This window comes from Hyperoodon ampullatus, assembly GCF_949752795.1.
Source record: "Hyperoodon ampullatus genome assembly, chromosome: 11".
NCBI classification, from domain to species: Eukaryota; Metazoa; Chordata; class Mammalia; order Artiodactyla; family Ziphiidae; genus Hyperoodon; species Hyperoodon ampullatus.
Genome location: NC_136924.1, coordinates 35455283 through 35472273, shown reverse-complemented (window position 1 = coordinate 35472273; position 16991 = coordinate 35455283). Strand labels below are relative to the sequence as shown.

The 16991-nt window shown below is 41.7% G+C and overlaps 1 protein-coding gene across 2 annotated transcripts in view; it reads left to right on the top strand.

The window, feature by feature from the left end:
- DMC1 (DNA meiotic recombinase 1) overlaps positions 1 to 2794 on the top strand; it is a gene marked incomplete at both ends in the record, with an annotated part of 39465 nt that extends 36671 nt beyond the window's left edge. For both annotated transcript variants that reach the window (XM_079715640.1, XM_079715639.1), the window contains one exon: positions 2725 to 2794. In XM_079715640.1, the coding sequence (XP_079571766.1) occupies positions 2725 to 2794 (70 nt within the window). The remainder of the gene's footprint in view (positions 1 to 2724) is intronic.
- Between the last annotated feature and the right edge of the window lie 14197 nt (positions 2795 to 16991).

Here is a 16991-nt window from a genome sequence, read left to right as displayed (position 1 = left end):
TTTCCTGATCAACCTAGCCTGCATAACTTCTCCTTTCCTTAGAGTTCTGTAACATATACTGACTTTATGGAACCTAGCTTACTTTGCATATTTGTTATGTCATAGTTCACCTTTTAGGCTTCTTGATAGTAAAGACTCTGTCTCATTTTTGTAAATTCTGTGGGGTCTAGTACATGCTAAAGTATGATTTTCAAAGAGTTAAAAACATCACTTTCTGCAAATAAGCATAAAATGGACGTGTCAAAGATTTTATTCAACTCCTTAATTAATGAGGAAACCACTGATTCAAAGGATAATTTGAGGAACAGAGATTTATGTAGTCAGTCAAAGCAATGCTGAAATAAATTTGCTAATAGATGCAAAACTGGTTAATATCCTACCAGGCAATAAATTGTAACATTTGAAGTTGTCTTTTCTACTGGAGAGAAATCAATTATTTCTCTATACAATGAAATTCATTTCCATTGCTATAGACTGGCATCATAAGAATAATCTGCATTGTTATCAGTTTTCTACAAATTAATCTCTACTAGTCCTATAGAGCTGTAGAATAAATTAAAAGGTAAAATTTAAAAGAGCATGAAATCATGACTCGTACAAGTATAAAATGTCAAAGATTTTATTTAACTCATTAACTCATGCAGGAACCAATAAGATTTTATAACCAGATCAAAGGAAAAATCAAATTACCACACATATGTAGTCAAACAAGTAATGCTGAAATGCATTACAAATTGATTAAAAAAAATGGGTCAGTATCCATAAGACAATAATCAATTGCATTCCTCCTCACACAATTTACATTTCTATGAACTAGGATAATTTGTATTATTCATAGTTTTCTACAGCTCATGGAGTTGTAAAACAGCTCAAAGACAAAGCCACGGAGTCCTCATAGACTTGGATAACCTGGAAGGATGTGTTTGGCAACCTATTTTTTCACTGAAGGTACTCAGTTATCTTTTAGTTCATTTCAAAGTCTTTCATGGTTTTTGCCTACATTAGTCTAGTCAATGGAAATGTGCACACCCATTTAAAAATTTTTATTGAGGTATAGTTGATTTACAATGTTGTGTTAATTTATGCTGTACAGCAAAGTGATTCAGTTAACATATATATATTCTTTTTCATATTTGTTTCCATTATGGAAACAGGATATTGAATATAGTTCCCTGTGCTATACAGTAGGACCTTGTTGTTTATCCATCCTATATATAATAGTTTGCATCTGCTAATCCCAAACTCCCAATCCTTCCCTCCCCCATCCTCCCTTGGCAACCACAAGTCTGTTCTCTGTATCTGTGCGTCTGTTTCTGTTCATTTGTGTCATATTTTAGATTCCACATTTAAGTGATATATGGCATTTGTCTTTCTCTTTCTGATTTACTTCGCTTAGTATGATAATCTCTATGTTCATCCATGTTGCTGCAAATGGCATTATTCTATTCTTTTTTATGGCTGAGTAATATTCCATTGTGTATGTATGTGTGTGTGTGTGTGTGTGTGTGTGTATACACACATATACATATATATATACACTACATCTTCCTTATTCATTCATCTGTCAATGGACATTTAGATTGTTTCCATGTCTTGGCTATTGTAAATAGTGCTGCTATGAACATAGGGGTGCATGCCTCTTTTCGAATTATAGTTTTGTCTGGATATATGCCCAGGAGAGGGATTGCAGGATCATATGGCAATTCTATTTTTAGTTTTTTGAGGAAGCTACATAGTGTTTTCCATAGTGGCTGCACCAATTTACATTCCCACCAACAGTGTAGGAGGGTTCCCTTTTCTCTACACCCCCTCCAGCATTTGTTATTGGTAGACTGTTTTTTTAAATTTTTATTTATTTATTTATGGCTGCATCGGGTCTTCATTGCTGCACGCAGGCTTTCTCTAGTTGCGGCAAGTGGGGGCTACTCTTCATTGCAGTGAGCAGGCTTCTCATTGCGGTGGCTTCTCTTGTTGCGGAGCACGGGGTCTAGGCACGTGAGCTTCAGTAGTTGTGGCACGCGGGCTCAGTAGTTGTGGCTCGCGGGCTCTAGAGCGCAGGCTCAGTAGTTGTGGCGCACGGGCTTAGTTGCTCTGCGGCATGTGGGATCTTCCCGGACCAGGGCTCGAACCCATGTCCCCTGCATTGGCATGCAGATTCTTAACCACTGTGCCACTAGGGAAGTCCTATTTGTAGACTTTTTAATGATGGCCATTCTGACCGGTGTGAGTTAATACCTCATTGTAGTTTGATTTGCATTTCTCTAATAATTAGCAATGATGAGCATCTTTTCTTGTGCCTATTGGCCATCTGTATGTCTTCTTTGGAGAAATGTCTATTTAGGTCTTCTGCCCATTTTTCGATTGGGTTGTTTTTTTGTTATTGAGTTGTATGAGGTACATACCCATTTAGAATCAGATAAGCCTTTAAGGGTCTGCTACACAATACCTGACAGTGCACTGTAAGAACACACAGTTACCCCTTTTTGCCTATTTCCAAGTGTGGGGTAGTTCTTCTTGATGTTTAGAACCTTACATATAGAAGTTGTTCAATAAATGTTTGTGATGGTTGATAATATTTGTAGGAAAATTCTGTAGTCCACATTTAGCTGTACCAACTCACGTCTCTGGAGACTCAGACTAATAGGAGTGTGATGCTGTGACATGAATATAGTATTTATAGAAATAGAGCTTTTTATAAACTTCTGTTCCTTTGTATTCTGTTAGCCCCGAGATGCCTGAAAATGAAGCCACCTTCGCAATAACTGCTGGAGGAATTGGGGATGCCAAGGAGTAGGTGGCGAATTGATGCAAATTGCTTCTTAGTGCTTATTAGGAGCTGAAGAAATGGAAAAGCAGTCTCAAATTTCAGATCTTGAAGTAAGAGTCTGTTTTTTTTCATGTGTTATTAAAGGAAAGTCAGCAAAAGAGAATTAAATCATATTTATCTTAAAGGTCTCTGATTTACAATAACTACACATTGTATGTCGGTTCAAGAATATAAATATATATATGAATGAATAAACCTTTTGAAAAATAGTTGGGGAAGGGGTACCTCACTTTAGCTTCCCAAAGTGAGCCACTAAGCAGATGGCAAGTCTAAGAGCTCAGAAATGTCTCCTCCTCCTACAGCTGCCCCCCAAACACTTACAGAAGTGAATACACTTCCAAAGGAGGGAGACATTTAAGGGAAGAATGTTTACAGGACACCAAAAGAGCTTTTTTATTTATGATATCAAACTATATGTTCACATTTATAGCAACAGAAAAGAAACATTAAATTAAGCTAAATTTTAAATCATTTGACTTTTCAACAAGTTGAAATTACTTTTTAAAAATGTACTTCTGATACATACTATTTTACTGGGAAGATAAAAAGGAAGGTAATTAGGAACTTTATAATTTTGGTTGGTCAAGATAGCATGACTTTTATATTTTAAGTTTTGGGTAGAGAATTCAGAATCTTCTTTAAAATATTAAAGTTAATTTAAATGTAAAATTTCTAGATACTAATTTTATAAATGTATAAAAAATATTGGTTTTTCTAATTAAATGAAAATAAAATCTAGTTTTCAAAATGTATGTATGATAAAAATATTTATTAATTAAAACACTAATAATATTTACAGTGACAATCTTTATAGATCTCAGAAATATTTAATATCTTATGTTGCATCCACTTGTATGAGAATTCAAGTATTGAAAGTACCATTTGTTACAAAAGGTATTTGACTATCCATTAAGTCATTCACTCACCAATTGTATATTGAATGCTAAGTGCTAAAGAATCTACAAAAGAAGTATGGTTCCTGCCCTCAAAGAATGTGTATACTAGTTAAGAGAAAAGACTAATATTTACGAAAGGATGAGAGGACAAATGATTATAATTAATTTGGATTGTGTGATTCCAAAAATCGGAGAGGAAAGGTTAAGCTGTAGGACAGCATGTGCAAGTATAGAAGCTGGAATTTGGAAACAAAGAGACCAACCTGGCAAGCAGAAATTGTTCACAGTGTGGAGTTCTGGGAAATAAGAGCTTTTTAATTTTATAATTTTTAAAGCTCAGAAGCTGCTCCTCTGAATAAGCAGACGTTAAAGTAACTGTGAAGCAGATATTCTGTATTCTGCAAAGTCAGTTAAATGCCTTTTCTTAGTATGCAAATATAAATGCACACTTTTTACTGGGGAAGGGAAGGTTTTGCTACTTGATAAAAACAGCATCTACTAGAGATTCCCTGGTATGCCAAGTCCTGGAGAAGGAATGGACTAATTTGTATAGGAGCCCAGAGCTGTTTGATAGGAAAGGAAATAAAACTCCCAAGATTTGAACTTCAGAAAAATTTTCTAGGTTAAGCTGAGTACCCCCTTGACAAGGATAATTTACCCATTGGTGTAGAGTTGGAAACCAGGGCTCAACACAAGGGCCTACAGTTCTGTGGGGAAGGCTGGTTTCAATATGGCACGTGGCTAAGGCTGGAAACCTCTCTGGATCCAGCCACTCTGATATGTCCTGCTTTGGAGAACAGTAGCTGAGCATGTGAATGTGAACTAAAAAGCTGTAAACTTGGGGCTCAACTTTGGGACAGCATAGCAGATTGTGCAGTGCCCACTGAACTTTTCTAGGTCAGGGTTCAATTTGCCACCAATGATCAAAGCATCAGGTCTTTCCAGTCCTCCCTCTCCATCTGACTGTACAAATAGCTTTGGCTTATTCCAAGCGGGAAAGAGAGACTCAAAAAAGAGATGTTGGGCTTCCCTGGTGGCGCAGTGGTTGTGAGTCCGCCTGCCGTTGCAGGAGACACGGGTTCGTGCCCCGGTCCAGGAAGATCCCACATGCCGCAGAGCGGCTAGGCCCGTGAGCCATGGCCGCTGAGCCTGCGCGTCTGAGCCTGTGCTCCGCAATGGGAGAGGCCACAACAGTGAGAGGCCCGCGTACCGCAAAAAAAAAAAAAAAAAAAAAAAAAGAGATGTTATTGGTCAGGACTCTTTTAGTCACAAGCCACAGAAACTCAAACTAGCAAATGCAAGACGTGAATTCATTGGCTCAAGAGAGTTTGAAAAGTCCAGAAGTAAAGCTGACTTTAGCCACAGCTGGAGCCAAGATCTCAAAGAGAATCATCAGGACTTTTCTCTCTGTCTCCATCTCCTGCTCGGCTCATTTCCATGCTGCTATTGTTCTTTGACACGCTTTCCCCACATAGTAAATAGCCAAGATGCTGCTTGTATCTCTAGGCTTATATCCCAGCAAGTTAGAAAACACACTAGAAAAAGCATGCCTTTTTCTTCCACAGATGATTCATTCTGTGGAAATAAGCAAAAACTACCAAATGAGAACAGAGGCTATTTACTCAGAGTTTGCTACAGCAAGAGTCAGTGACCTTCATTTGCTTTTGGCAAAGACTCAAAGGCAGGCAGAGGAATGGGAAAGCTTTATAGAGAAAAATAGGAAAGGCCTCAGGTATGCTCTGGAGGTTGTTGGCATGGGAAGTTGGAGGATTAATTTGATAGAGATGCAGAAAATGGATAAAGGAAATAATACTGGCATCAGGGAGATAATTTAGGAACGGTTATGATAAATCAGTTGTGAAGTGATAAAGAATGTGACTGGGGGGACTTCTCTGGTGGCGCAGTGGTTAAGAATCCACCTGACAAGGCAGGGGACACAGGTTTGAGCCCTGGTCCGGGAAGATCCCACATACTGCGGAGCAACTAAGCCCGCGCGCCACAACTCCTGAGCCTGTGCTCTAGAGCCTGCAAGCCACAACTACTAAAGCCCGCGTGCCTAGAGTCCATGCTCCGCAACAAGATAAGCCACCGCAATGAGAAGCCCACACTCCTTAAAGAAGAGCAGCCCCCGCTGGCTGCAACTAGAGAAAGCCTGCGCGCAGCAAAAACACCCAATGCAGCCAAAAATAAATAAATAAATAAATAAACTTAAAAAAAAAAAAAAAGAATGGGACTGGGGTGATAGCAATGAAATGGACAGTTCAAAAAGGTAGTTAAGATTTGGTGTGAGATTGAATATAAAAAGAGGAAGAGAAGGCAGAGTCACAGGTGACTTGACAAAGTTCTTTAACCTATGAGGGGAGATTATGTTTGTATCGTGAACACGAATGAAGAAGTGTAGAATAAAGATTAGGTATTTTACCTGAGAAGGTTACCTTGTATTAGTTTGCTAGGGCTGCCATAATAAAGCACCACAAACTAGATGGCTTAAACAACAGAAATTATTGTCTCACAGTTCTGGAGGCCAGAAGTCCAAGATCAAGGTTGGTTCCTTCTGAGGGCTATGAGGAAGAATCTGTTCCATGCCCCTCCCCTAGCTTCTGGTGGTTTCCTGGTAATCTTCAGCATTCCTTGGCTTGTAGAAGAATCGCCCTGATCTCTGCCTTCATATTCACATGGTTTTCTCCCTGTGTGCATGTCTTTGTGTCCAAACTTCCCCTTTTTATAAGGATACCAGTCATATTGGATTATAGGCCCACCCTACTCCAGTAAGACCTCAGCCTAACTAATTACATCTACAATGACCCTATTTCTAAGTAAGGTCACATTCTGATTAATTGGGAGTTAGAACTTCAACATATAAATTTTAAAGGGGACACAATTAAATAACAGTAAGAATCAGGTACAGTTAAGAGTCAGACACCAGGATGCACAAGATACTGCTTGAACTCAATACCTGCTACAATCAGAAACATGGAAGTCAAGATCTGGGGAAACCTAGTACCTATTTAGAAAATGAAGAGATTGAAATAGATGATCTCTTCCATCCTTTCTAACTTTCCTGTTCAATCATTCCTTAAAGAACAAAGAACAGGGAGTTCCCTGGTGGCACAGTGGATAAGACTCCACACTCCCATTGCAGGGGGCACGGGTTCAATCCCTGCTCAGGGAACTAGATCCCACATGCATGCCACAACTAAGAGTTCGAATGCCACAACTAAGGAGCCCTGGAGCCGTAACTAAGGAGACCACCTGCCGCAACTAAGGAGCCTGCCTACCACAACTAAGACCCAGTGCAACCAAATAAATAAATAAATAAATATCTTTTTTAAAAAAGGAAAAGAACAGAGAACAAACAAGGACAGAAAGCCAGGAGATCAGAATAGGGTGGTCAAGCCAAAAATAGGGAATACAATAGACTAGACTCAGAGAAGGGATATCTTTCATGGAGAGGAGAGGGATTGGGACCTTAGACACCAAGTTGCAGCCAGTCAAGTCTCCTTCACCTGACTCAGGATTGTTGGATATTTATCATTTTTTTTGGTTGCACAATTTCCATTTATCCATCATAATAACACCCTGGTTTTCTTTTAAAGAGTCACCTCTCCCCAGTTCATGTAGTCTATCCTGAGACACTGGATACTGAGTGACAGTCACAAGGATGAGAGCATGGGTTAGAGGCCACTAATACATGCAAGGACAGCAAGGGCAGTAGGGCCAGCAGCAGTGGCATTGACCTGAACAAGCTGTTCCTGCTGTTAGACTGCAGGTTTCTGACTCCTAAACTGCAGAGTTGCTTAGACTCCTGTCCATTCCTATGGTGGTTCTCCAGCCTCCTGCCAATTCAATGACTCCTAATGTCCTTCTGATAAATTTCTCTTTGCTTCAGTAGCCAGAGTTGGATTCTATTACTTGCAATCTAGAACTCCACCCAAGGTGACACCCAAATGCTGCTTCAGGGGACCAGAAAAAAGGAAGCCAGGAAGGGCTTACTTAACAGTCAGGTGGATGATTCCTTATTATTCGTATACTTTTCTATACCAGTCTTCAATATTTTATTTTTTTTTTATGTTTGTTTATTTTTTGGCCGCACTGGGTCTCCGCTGCTGCACGTGTACTTTCTCTACTTGCGGCAAGCGGGGGCTACTGTTCATTGCAGTGTGCAGCCTTCTCATTGTGGTGTCTTCTCTTGTTTCAGAGCATGGGCTATGGGGCACGGGCTTTAGTAGTTGTGGCACGTGGGCTCAGTAATTGTGGCTCGCGGGCTCTAGAGTGCAGGCTCAGTAGTAGTTGTGGCGCATGGGCTTAGTTGCTCCTCTGCATGTGGGATTTTCCCAGACCAGGGTTTGAACCCGTGTCCTCTGCATTGACAGGAGGATTCTTAAGCACTGCGCCACCAGGGAAGTCCCTACCAGTCTTCAGTATTTTAAAAGGAAAGTTGTTGAAGAGACTATTAGTCAGGGCTTCCCTGGTGGCGCAGTGGTTGAGAGTCCACCTGCCGATGGAGGGGACACGGGTTCGTGCCCCAGTCCAGGAAGATCCCACATGCCACGGAGCGACTGGGCCCGTGAGCCATGGCCGCTGAGCCTGCGTGTCCGGAGCCTGTGCTATGCAACGGGAGAGGCCACAGCAGTGAGAGGCCCGCGTACCACAAAAAAAAAAAAAAAAAAAGAGAGAGACTATTAGTCAGAATTTTTCTTGGCCGAACTCAAAATAATAGTGTCTTAAAATCGAGGTTTGTTTTTTTCTCATAGACAAGAAATCTGAAGCCAGGCAGTCCAGAGCTATTATAGTGGCTCTACTTTGTCATCAGGACTCCAGGCTTCTGCCTTTCTGCTTCCATCCTGCTCTTGGCTTCCATTCTCAAGGTCAGCTCATGGCCTAAGATGTTACTGGAACTATGGTCAGAGAAATCAAAGTTGGGCGAATGAAGGTGAAAGGCAGAAGGGCAGAACAAGGTTCTTTCCAGCTGAGTCAGCTCCTATGAAGACCCCCCCCAACACACACACACACATACACAACACTTCTGCTTACAACTCATTGGCCTGAACTCAGTCATATGGCCATATCTATATATAAAAAAGTAATGAAATACTGTCTTTTGTTCTAGGCAGTGATATGCCCAGCTGAAATTCGTAGTTCTGTAATTAATGAGGAAAGGGAGATTGGCTGTTGGGTAAGGAACTAGCAGTTTCTACCACAAAATCTTCTTTTACTTTCTCAGCAATGACAAATTTCTTGAATGTCTATCACAGTAAGTCCCCTACATACGAACCTTGAAGTTGTGAACCTTCAAAGACGTGAACGTGCATTCATATATCTAATCACGTAAGTTAGTTCACGTGTCTGGTGTACATTGTCACATACGTGCATCCTCTACAAGTGGTTGTGCTTTTGTGTACTTTGTATAGAGTACAATAGTACAGTATCTTTATTTCAAGCCCAGGATGTCTGGAAGCAACTGTAAAAACAGTGGTGATGTAGCTGGTACTGCTAAGAAGCACCAGGAATTGGAGGCCCAGAGAAAGAATGAAGAGAGACAAGAGGAAGAAGTAACTGCAGAACCAAAGAGATTCACGATGCAGGAAACGGCAAGGGAATTTTCTTTATTTGAGGAGGTACTGTTAGTTTTTGAGGCACAGGATCTGAATGTGGAATGGTACATGAAGGTTGCAGCAGTTGTTCAGAATACAATCCAGTGCTACCATGTCATCTATGATGAGAAAAAAAAGAGCTGCTACCCAGACATCACTGGATCATTTTTTCAAGAGGGTAGATAGGACTGAATCCAGCAAAGAACCAGAACCTGTGCCGTCAACATCAGGCGTGAGTGAAATTGCAGGTTGCCCTCCATCTCCTATTGCTGGCGATCCCTCAGCTCTACCATCTCCCACCTCCTCTCCCTCCTCCAGTTAGTAACTCTTCTTGCCTGTTCACTTGATGCCAGCCCCTGTGTGCTGGCTGTTGTACTGTACTACTGTACTTTTCAGAGTACTGTACTGTAAGATTAAAACTTTTATTTTTTGTGTTTGTTTTTAATGTATTATTTGTGTGAAAAGTATTATAAACCTATTACAGTGCAGTACTATATAGCTGATTGTGTTAGTTGGATACCTAGGCTAACTTTGTTGGACTTATGAACAAGTTGGACCTACTAACACCCTCTCGGAACTGAACTCATTCGTATGTAGGGGACTTACTGTATATACTATGCAGAGCATTTCAGGAGTTTTGTACTTGTACCAGCAAAGTTGGTTGAGGAGTATATCAGTTAGAATGCCCTCAGCTGCAAGTAACAGAAAACCCAACTCAAAGCAACCTAAACAATGAGGAAATATGCCATCTCATATAATAAAAAGTCCAGGGACTTCCCTTGTGGTCCAGTGGTTAAGAATCAACCTTCCAATGCAGGGGACATGAGTTTGATCCCTGGTAGGGGAACTAAGATCCCATATGCTACAGGGCAACTAAGCTTGTGCACTCTAGAGCCGGCACGCTACAACTGGAGAGAAGCCCACGTGCCGTAACAGAGAGCCCACGCACCACAGCGAAAGATTCCACACACTGCAGCTAAGACCCAATGTGGCCAAAGTAAATAAATTAAATAAAAAATTTTTAATTAAAAAAATAAAGTCCATAAGTCAACCAACTCCTTAGTTGATTCAGCAACTCTATAATATTATCAAGGGCCCGGGTTCTTTCTTTTCTCTCCACTTTCCCATCATTGTTGTGCTGGTTTGGGTCTCTAAAAGCTCCCCTTATGGTCAAAAGATGACTATAGCAGTTCTACCTTCACATCCTAACTTGATCACATCTAGAAGAAAGACAAGGCATTCTTTTAGGAGCAAGGAACGGCTCACTCATACAGCTGCATTCAGTTCATTGGTTGACTGGAGGGTCTAAGATGGCCTCACCCATATATCTAGGGTCTTGGTGGGGATGGTTGAAAAGGTGAGACTTCTCTCTGTCATCATTCAGTAGTCTAGCCTGAGCTTCTTTACATGGCAGCTGGGTTCCAATAGGGCAAGTGCTTATCAAGCCTCTACTTGCATTGTGCTTGTTAGTGTCTCACTGGCCAAAGCAAGTCACACAAGAAGCCCGGAGTCTTTGTGGGAGGGGACTACACCGGGACTTGAATACCAGTTGTGTTTTCTTGGAGGTCATCAGTATAACAGTTTTCTCCAAGGTACTGTGTTGTGCCCTTTGGGGTGGGGAGAGTTTGTCTTCAAGAGCTTACAATATGGTAAGGGACGTGAGACACAAACTCTTGTAAAGTTAAATAGAAACACATGATTTAAATATTTAAATAACATTTTAAAAGCCATGTAAGTCTGAAGGCAGGCACAGAGAGGGGTTTCAGCCTGGAAAAGCTAGTTGGATTTTTTTCCCAGGAGATTTCATATGGTGGTGAATGTTCCATGCCTCAGGGTCAGGCCGTCAACCTTCATCTTCAATATGTTAGTGCCCCAGTACTGGTTAATTTCTAGAGAGATGCCTCAGTCTGACTAAGCACACAATCTGCCAGGGAGAGTATACCAGGATGCCAGTGACACTGAAGAATAGAATATAATGTCAAGCAGACCAGATGTGAAGACTGACCTGAACAACCAACCCATTGCCTCAGTGAGCAAGTTCATGTGAAGCTAAAGGTACATGATGAACACAGAATCGGAATAAGGCTGCTTGGATATAAAACCTGAATTATTCATGGGTTCTGGTGGCCCATTACATTCATCTTCATTCATTCATATGTGTATTTTAAATGTATTATGAAGTATTTAAGATAAAAAGGCATAAAAAATAATACAATTAATATTCATAAAATAAAACATTATCAATACAATTAAAGACCCCTAAATATCCTATAGGATTGACTCTCTTTCCTCCCCCACAGAATTATTCACTCTTCTGACTTTGTTGTCAAATACTTTTATGCATTTCTATATATATATATCCCTAAGTAATAAAACATATTGCCTTGCATTCAACCAATATTGAGACACCAGTTAGGTGCCAAGTACAACAGATATAGTAATGATTAATCAAGACAGTCCCTGAAACGTGGAGTTATGGGGAAAATCACCCAAATAACCACAAACATGGTTAAGTGCTGCAAGGCAAAAGTATAGGAAGCTGTGAAAGTACCCACTGAGGGAGCCGCCTTTTCTGGGGTTAACCTGACCTGGTATGGGGCAGGTACAAAGGCCTGTCCAGCACCTTGGACATTCACATTGTCTTGATAGGCACCCTCTACCTTGGGTAGCTCTTGAATGGCTGCATTGCCAACCTCCCCTCTACTCCCTTTCCCAAGTAGTTTCACCCCTTCTTGGCAGAGAACAAAAGCCTGTGCTGAACACTACAGTCCCAATTCAATTCACAAGTACTACCAAGGGAGTCAGTTCCCTCATTTCCCAATCTGAGAACTGGTCTTTGCAGCGATTCCAATAGGTAGAGGAGGTAAAGCCATGTGAATCTGCTTACACTGACTTATTTACTCTGAGCAGGAGCCATTTTGAGGGGAAACAACAGGTCTGCATCAACCCCATGAATTCTCAAACACACATGTCTAGAATTACATATGTATACAAAAGCAAAAGTCCCTTCTTTTGACTCCACCTGATTTCCATCCAGTACCAATAGAACCACCTCCAGATCAGGTAGGGGTGTGTGTGTGTGTGTTAGGGCTTGGTGTCCTTGTTTGGCACAGCCCTTCATCAGAGATAACTCTAATGCTAGTTGGTTTTCCTCCAAGTGTGTGCAAACAATATTTTGCCTTTGTGATCAAAATTATGTAAATACCAGAGCTTCCCTTCTTATTATATAATATCTTAGAGATGCTAGTTGGTGTTTAACTAACTTATTGATGTTTTCACTGTCTTTGTCCTTATGTTCTAATTTTTGGTGCCAGTTTGCTTTTCTTCACACTATTAAGTCTACGTATTTCTAGAATACAATTGACTGTAACATAATTACATACTTTGGGATCACCTCTCCTCCTTTCCATTTTATTTCTTAGCAGGATGTTGCCAACTTTCCTCTCTGACTCTCAACTCAGCTCCATATCGGATCAACACCCCTATATCTGTCTGGGGAACACAGAGGAACCTATTAAAAAACATGAACAAAGCTCTCTAACTCTTGCTCAGCTACTAAGGAGTTTGGTCTCTATTTTAGCATATACCTACTCCCTCCTCCAGCCTATGAGAACTGACTTTTGGGGCTGCCCAGTGTCCATTCTTCCATATCAAGGCACAAGATTTCCACTGAGGAACACCCTCACTTCAGGGTGGTCTTGGTGGGATGTGAACCAGGTGTCAGTCTCCCCAGAGAAGCTGACACCATGTCCTATACAGTGGGGGCAGGCACTGGACCCTCTTCCAGGCTGAGTCCCCGGAGTCTCCAGCTAACCTGTATAGCTTCTACCAGAGGCCCCATGCCCTAGGGTTTGTCTCCATGGCTTGTGCCCTTTCCAAACCAAGGGAATAAGTTCAAAGAGGCCCAGAGACCTACAGATGATGCACAGCCCCTGGGGAGCTCTGGGCACACAATAAACCCTTTCCCTGGTCACCCAGTAGGGAGGGAGAGAGAGCAAGACCTTTACTGCACACCCTCTGGGTCCTAAAACACAACCGGAGCAAATATCAGCCCTGCTCCTCCAGCGCTGTCTCCTGGGCCCTAAGGCTGTGGGTGAGTTTTAGTTAATGAACTGGGCCAATTCCCTAATTCATACTAGGTAGTGGCTGACCCCTTCCTCCTGATGAGGATCACACCCCTCCTCCCTCCCCTGTATCTCTCTGCCTCCTTCTCAAGAAACGGCACTGTCAGGACTTCCCTGGTAGTCCAGTGGTTAAGACTCTGCACTCCCACTTCGGGGGCATGGGTTCGATCCCTGGTTGAGGAACTGGGATCCTGCATGCCATGTGGCAAAAAAAAAAAAAAAAAAACCCAAAAACATGAATAAGCTCTTCAAGAGTTGAACATTTTATATGGTTCCTTTTTCTCTTTGAACTCTTATTTTCTTTCCAGAATTTTAACTTATATTTTTACATCAAATGTCTTATTCATCACTTAATTTTATTTCTCTGTGTATTAAAATATCTTCTGGATTAAGTTATTGCAATTATTCGAACAAAATTAAGCAAAGCAATTTAAATATATTACAACTCTTAATAACTATTAAACAGAAAGTAAAATTTTTAATGGAAATTCATCTTTTAATAAGATAGAAAGAGACTAAGGGGGGCTTTCCCTGGTGGTGCAGTGGTTAAGAATCTGCTTGCCAATGCAGGGGACGCGGGTTCAAGCCCTGGTCAGGGAAGATCCCACATGCCGCGGAGCAACTAAGCCCGTGCACCCGAACTACTGAGCCTGCGCTCTACAGCCTGCGAGCCACAACTACTGAGCCTGTGTGCCACAACTACTGAAGCTTGCGAGCCTAGAGCCCGTGCTCCGCAACAAGAGCCTAGAGCCCGTGCTCTCACTGCAATGAGAAGCCTGTGCATCACAACAAGGAGTAGCCCCCACTCGCCACAACTAGAGAAGAGCCCATGTGCTGCAACAAAGACCCAACGCAGCCAAAAAATAAAATAATTTTTTTAAAAAATAGAAAGAGACTAAGAAAAAGTAAACCCTGTATCCATAGAAAAATATTACTTTTGGCAATTTTTTTCTCCCTTTCTATAGCCATTAAGTGCTTAGAAACTTTGATCACATAATTTAGTAGGTGGGAATGGAAAGAGTTTTGTTAGGGTAGTGTCCCTCAATTCTTTGATCTTCTTCCAAGTTATATGGCAAAAATTCAGTAATCTATCTTAAGTTATTTTTAAGGATCTATCAGCTGAAAATTCCACGTGGTCCTCCTTCCATTTTGTTGAAAACTAAGAACCAGAATTCTCCTGATTTGCAAAAGGATTTGTTACCAAGTCATTAGAATCATTTACTTTTTTCACATCAATATTAGCATTTCTAATTGTCCTTCTATTTGTCACCTGAGATTTTTACATCCATGACAAAGTCCATAGTAAGATTTTGAGTAGAAGAGAAATATTCTTTTCGTTTGTAATGTGGGAGGGTGCAATTACGGACATATTTCTCAGTCATATCAATTTTAGAAAGGAATATATATGAAAGTTCAATCTGGAAATAGACTTCCTGAAAACTCTGTTCCATTATGTCCCTTTTATATCATAGTTTGAAGGCAGCTGCTTTAGGTGACCTTGTTGACTTAATGACCTCAATATTCTCAACCTCTTGTATCTAAAGTACGATTGACCCTTGAACAACACAGGGGTTAGGGGTGTCCACGCAGTTGAAAAGAGGCCTATAATTTTACAGTTGTCCTTAAATCTGATGTTCCACATGCATGTATTCAACCAACCTCAGATCTTATAGTACTTATTTAGTGAAAGACATCATGGTATAAGTGGACCTGGGCATTTCAAATCCCTGTTCTTCAAGGGTCAACTGTACAATAAGCCAAACTATCAAAGAACCAACGTGGGTCATACCAAGACAGAAAGCAGAGGCATTATATTTCACATTTGGGTAAGTTTAATGACTATGCAATCACAGAGTTGTGAACCACTCACAATAACTCCTTCAGGGCTTATACAGCCTAAATCATAGTAGGAATTTAATTGTTGGCCAATTCCTACAAAATTCATCCTTGACTCTTGTTTCTTTCATATCCCACTAATCCAGAAATCGTTGGCTAGATTTTCAATCAGACGATTTCTCCTTTACCCACTGCTATTAACCTCACCAAGCGCCATCATTTCTTGCCTGGATTACTGCACAAGCCTCTTAACTGATCTGCCTGCTTCTGTCCTAGCTCACTCTCAATTTATTCTTTAGACTGCAGTGATAGGGGTCCTTTTATTATGTCACTCTGCTTAGAACCTTTTAGAGATTTCCATTTTACTGGAAGGAAAAGATAAAGTCCTTAAAGTGGCCTACAACTCCTTCAAACTCCTTCATAATCTGGCCCTCTCCTGTCTTCTCCTTGCTACTCCAGTTACATTCTGCCTCAGGGCCTTTGTACTTACTCTTTCCTCTGTGTTAGCAAGCCTAGCTCCCTCACTTTAGGTCTCTGCTCAAATGTCACTTGTTCAGGAAGGTCTTCCTAGGACATCCTATGTAAAATACTATGTCACAAGTATACTCCCCTCCCCCACAGGCACACATACACTATCCCTTTTCTATGCCTTTAATTTTTATTTAAGTTAGCAACTGCCTGACATTTATTGTCTATCTCCCCACTAGAGTGTAAAATCCACAGGCACAGGGACTCATTTGTTCATTGCTGTGCCGCAGTGCCTAGCACAGTGCTTGGACCATTAGGTCTTCAACACTTGTCCAATGAATCCATGATTGTCCATCTTGTCTATGGTCTAAGACAGCTGCATGACTCGTCACAAAACTCCTTTCCTTATGCTACTTTTCCAATAACTTGGGAAGCACTCAGAACAGAAAAGGAGACATCACTTAGCCCCCACAATGAGGGACCTCAAATCTCCTCCCCCTTCAACCATCTGTAGAAATAAGAGAGACGTTCAGCGAGCTGCTCTGCAAGGGCTCTAGCAGCTGACAATTCTGTGACGCTGTCTGGCCAAGCTTACGAGACTTTAAAGTGCAGCAAGAGAAAGAAGGAAGCAGGTAGGGAGAAGGAAGTCATCTTAGAAGGAACTGAGAGAGGAAGGCAGCCTAGCCTGGTTAAAAACATGTACTTATGCCTTCACCTTTTCAAGGTCTCACGACCACCGCTTTTAAATCTTTTCGTCTCGGGAGGGCACTAGGGGCCTGCCACGGGCCTCCTGAGGCAGCGCCATTTAATGGCGGCCAAGGGGCCTCAGCGTCTACCTTAAGAGGGTCTCCACCCACATTTCGGTTCTTTGTTAGCTAACTGTGCTCAGCCGGGGACAGTGTAAATATTCTGTTCAGAAAATGCACTCCAGTGTGAACCAAGCGTAGCAGAGAGTGATCTAACTCAGCTGGGACGTTGGCGCCTGACCAACTCCCCTAAGAACCGACTACGGACATCCATCATGGCCGCCGGCGACAGCGCAGGGAGAGGCAACTGATAGGAAATGGCGCCGGGGCGCGCGGCCAGACTCGCAAGGCCCAGGGCGGCGGGGCCAGATGGCTGGCAGGACCATCTTCGAGAGCCAGCCAGGGACCCTGAAGACGCTCGTGGGCGTTTGACACCTGGAGACCCTGAAACTTGACGCCTTCAATATGGAGGACAGTTATTGTCTCTGCAAGGCAACTTA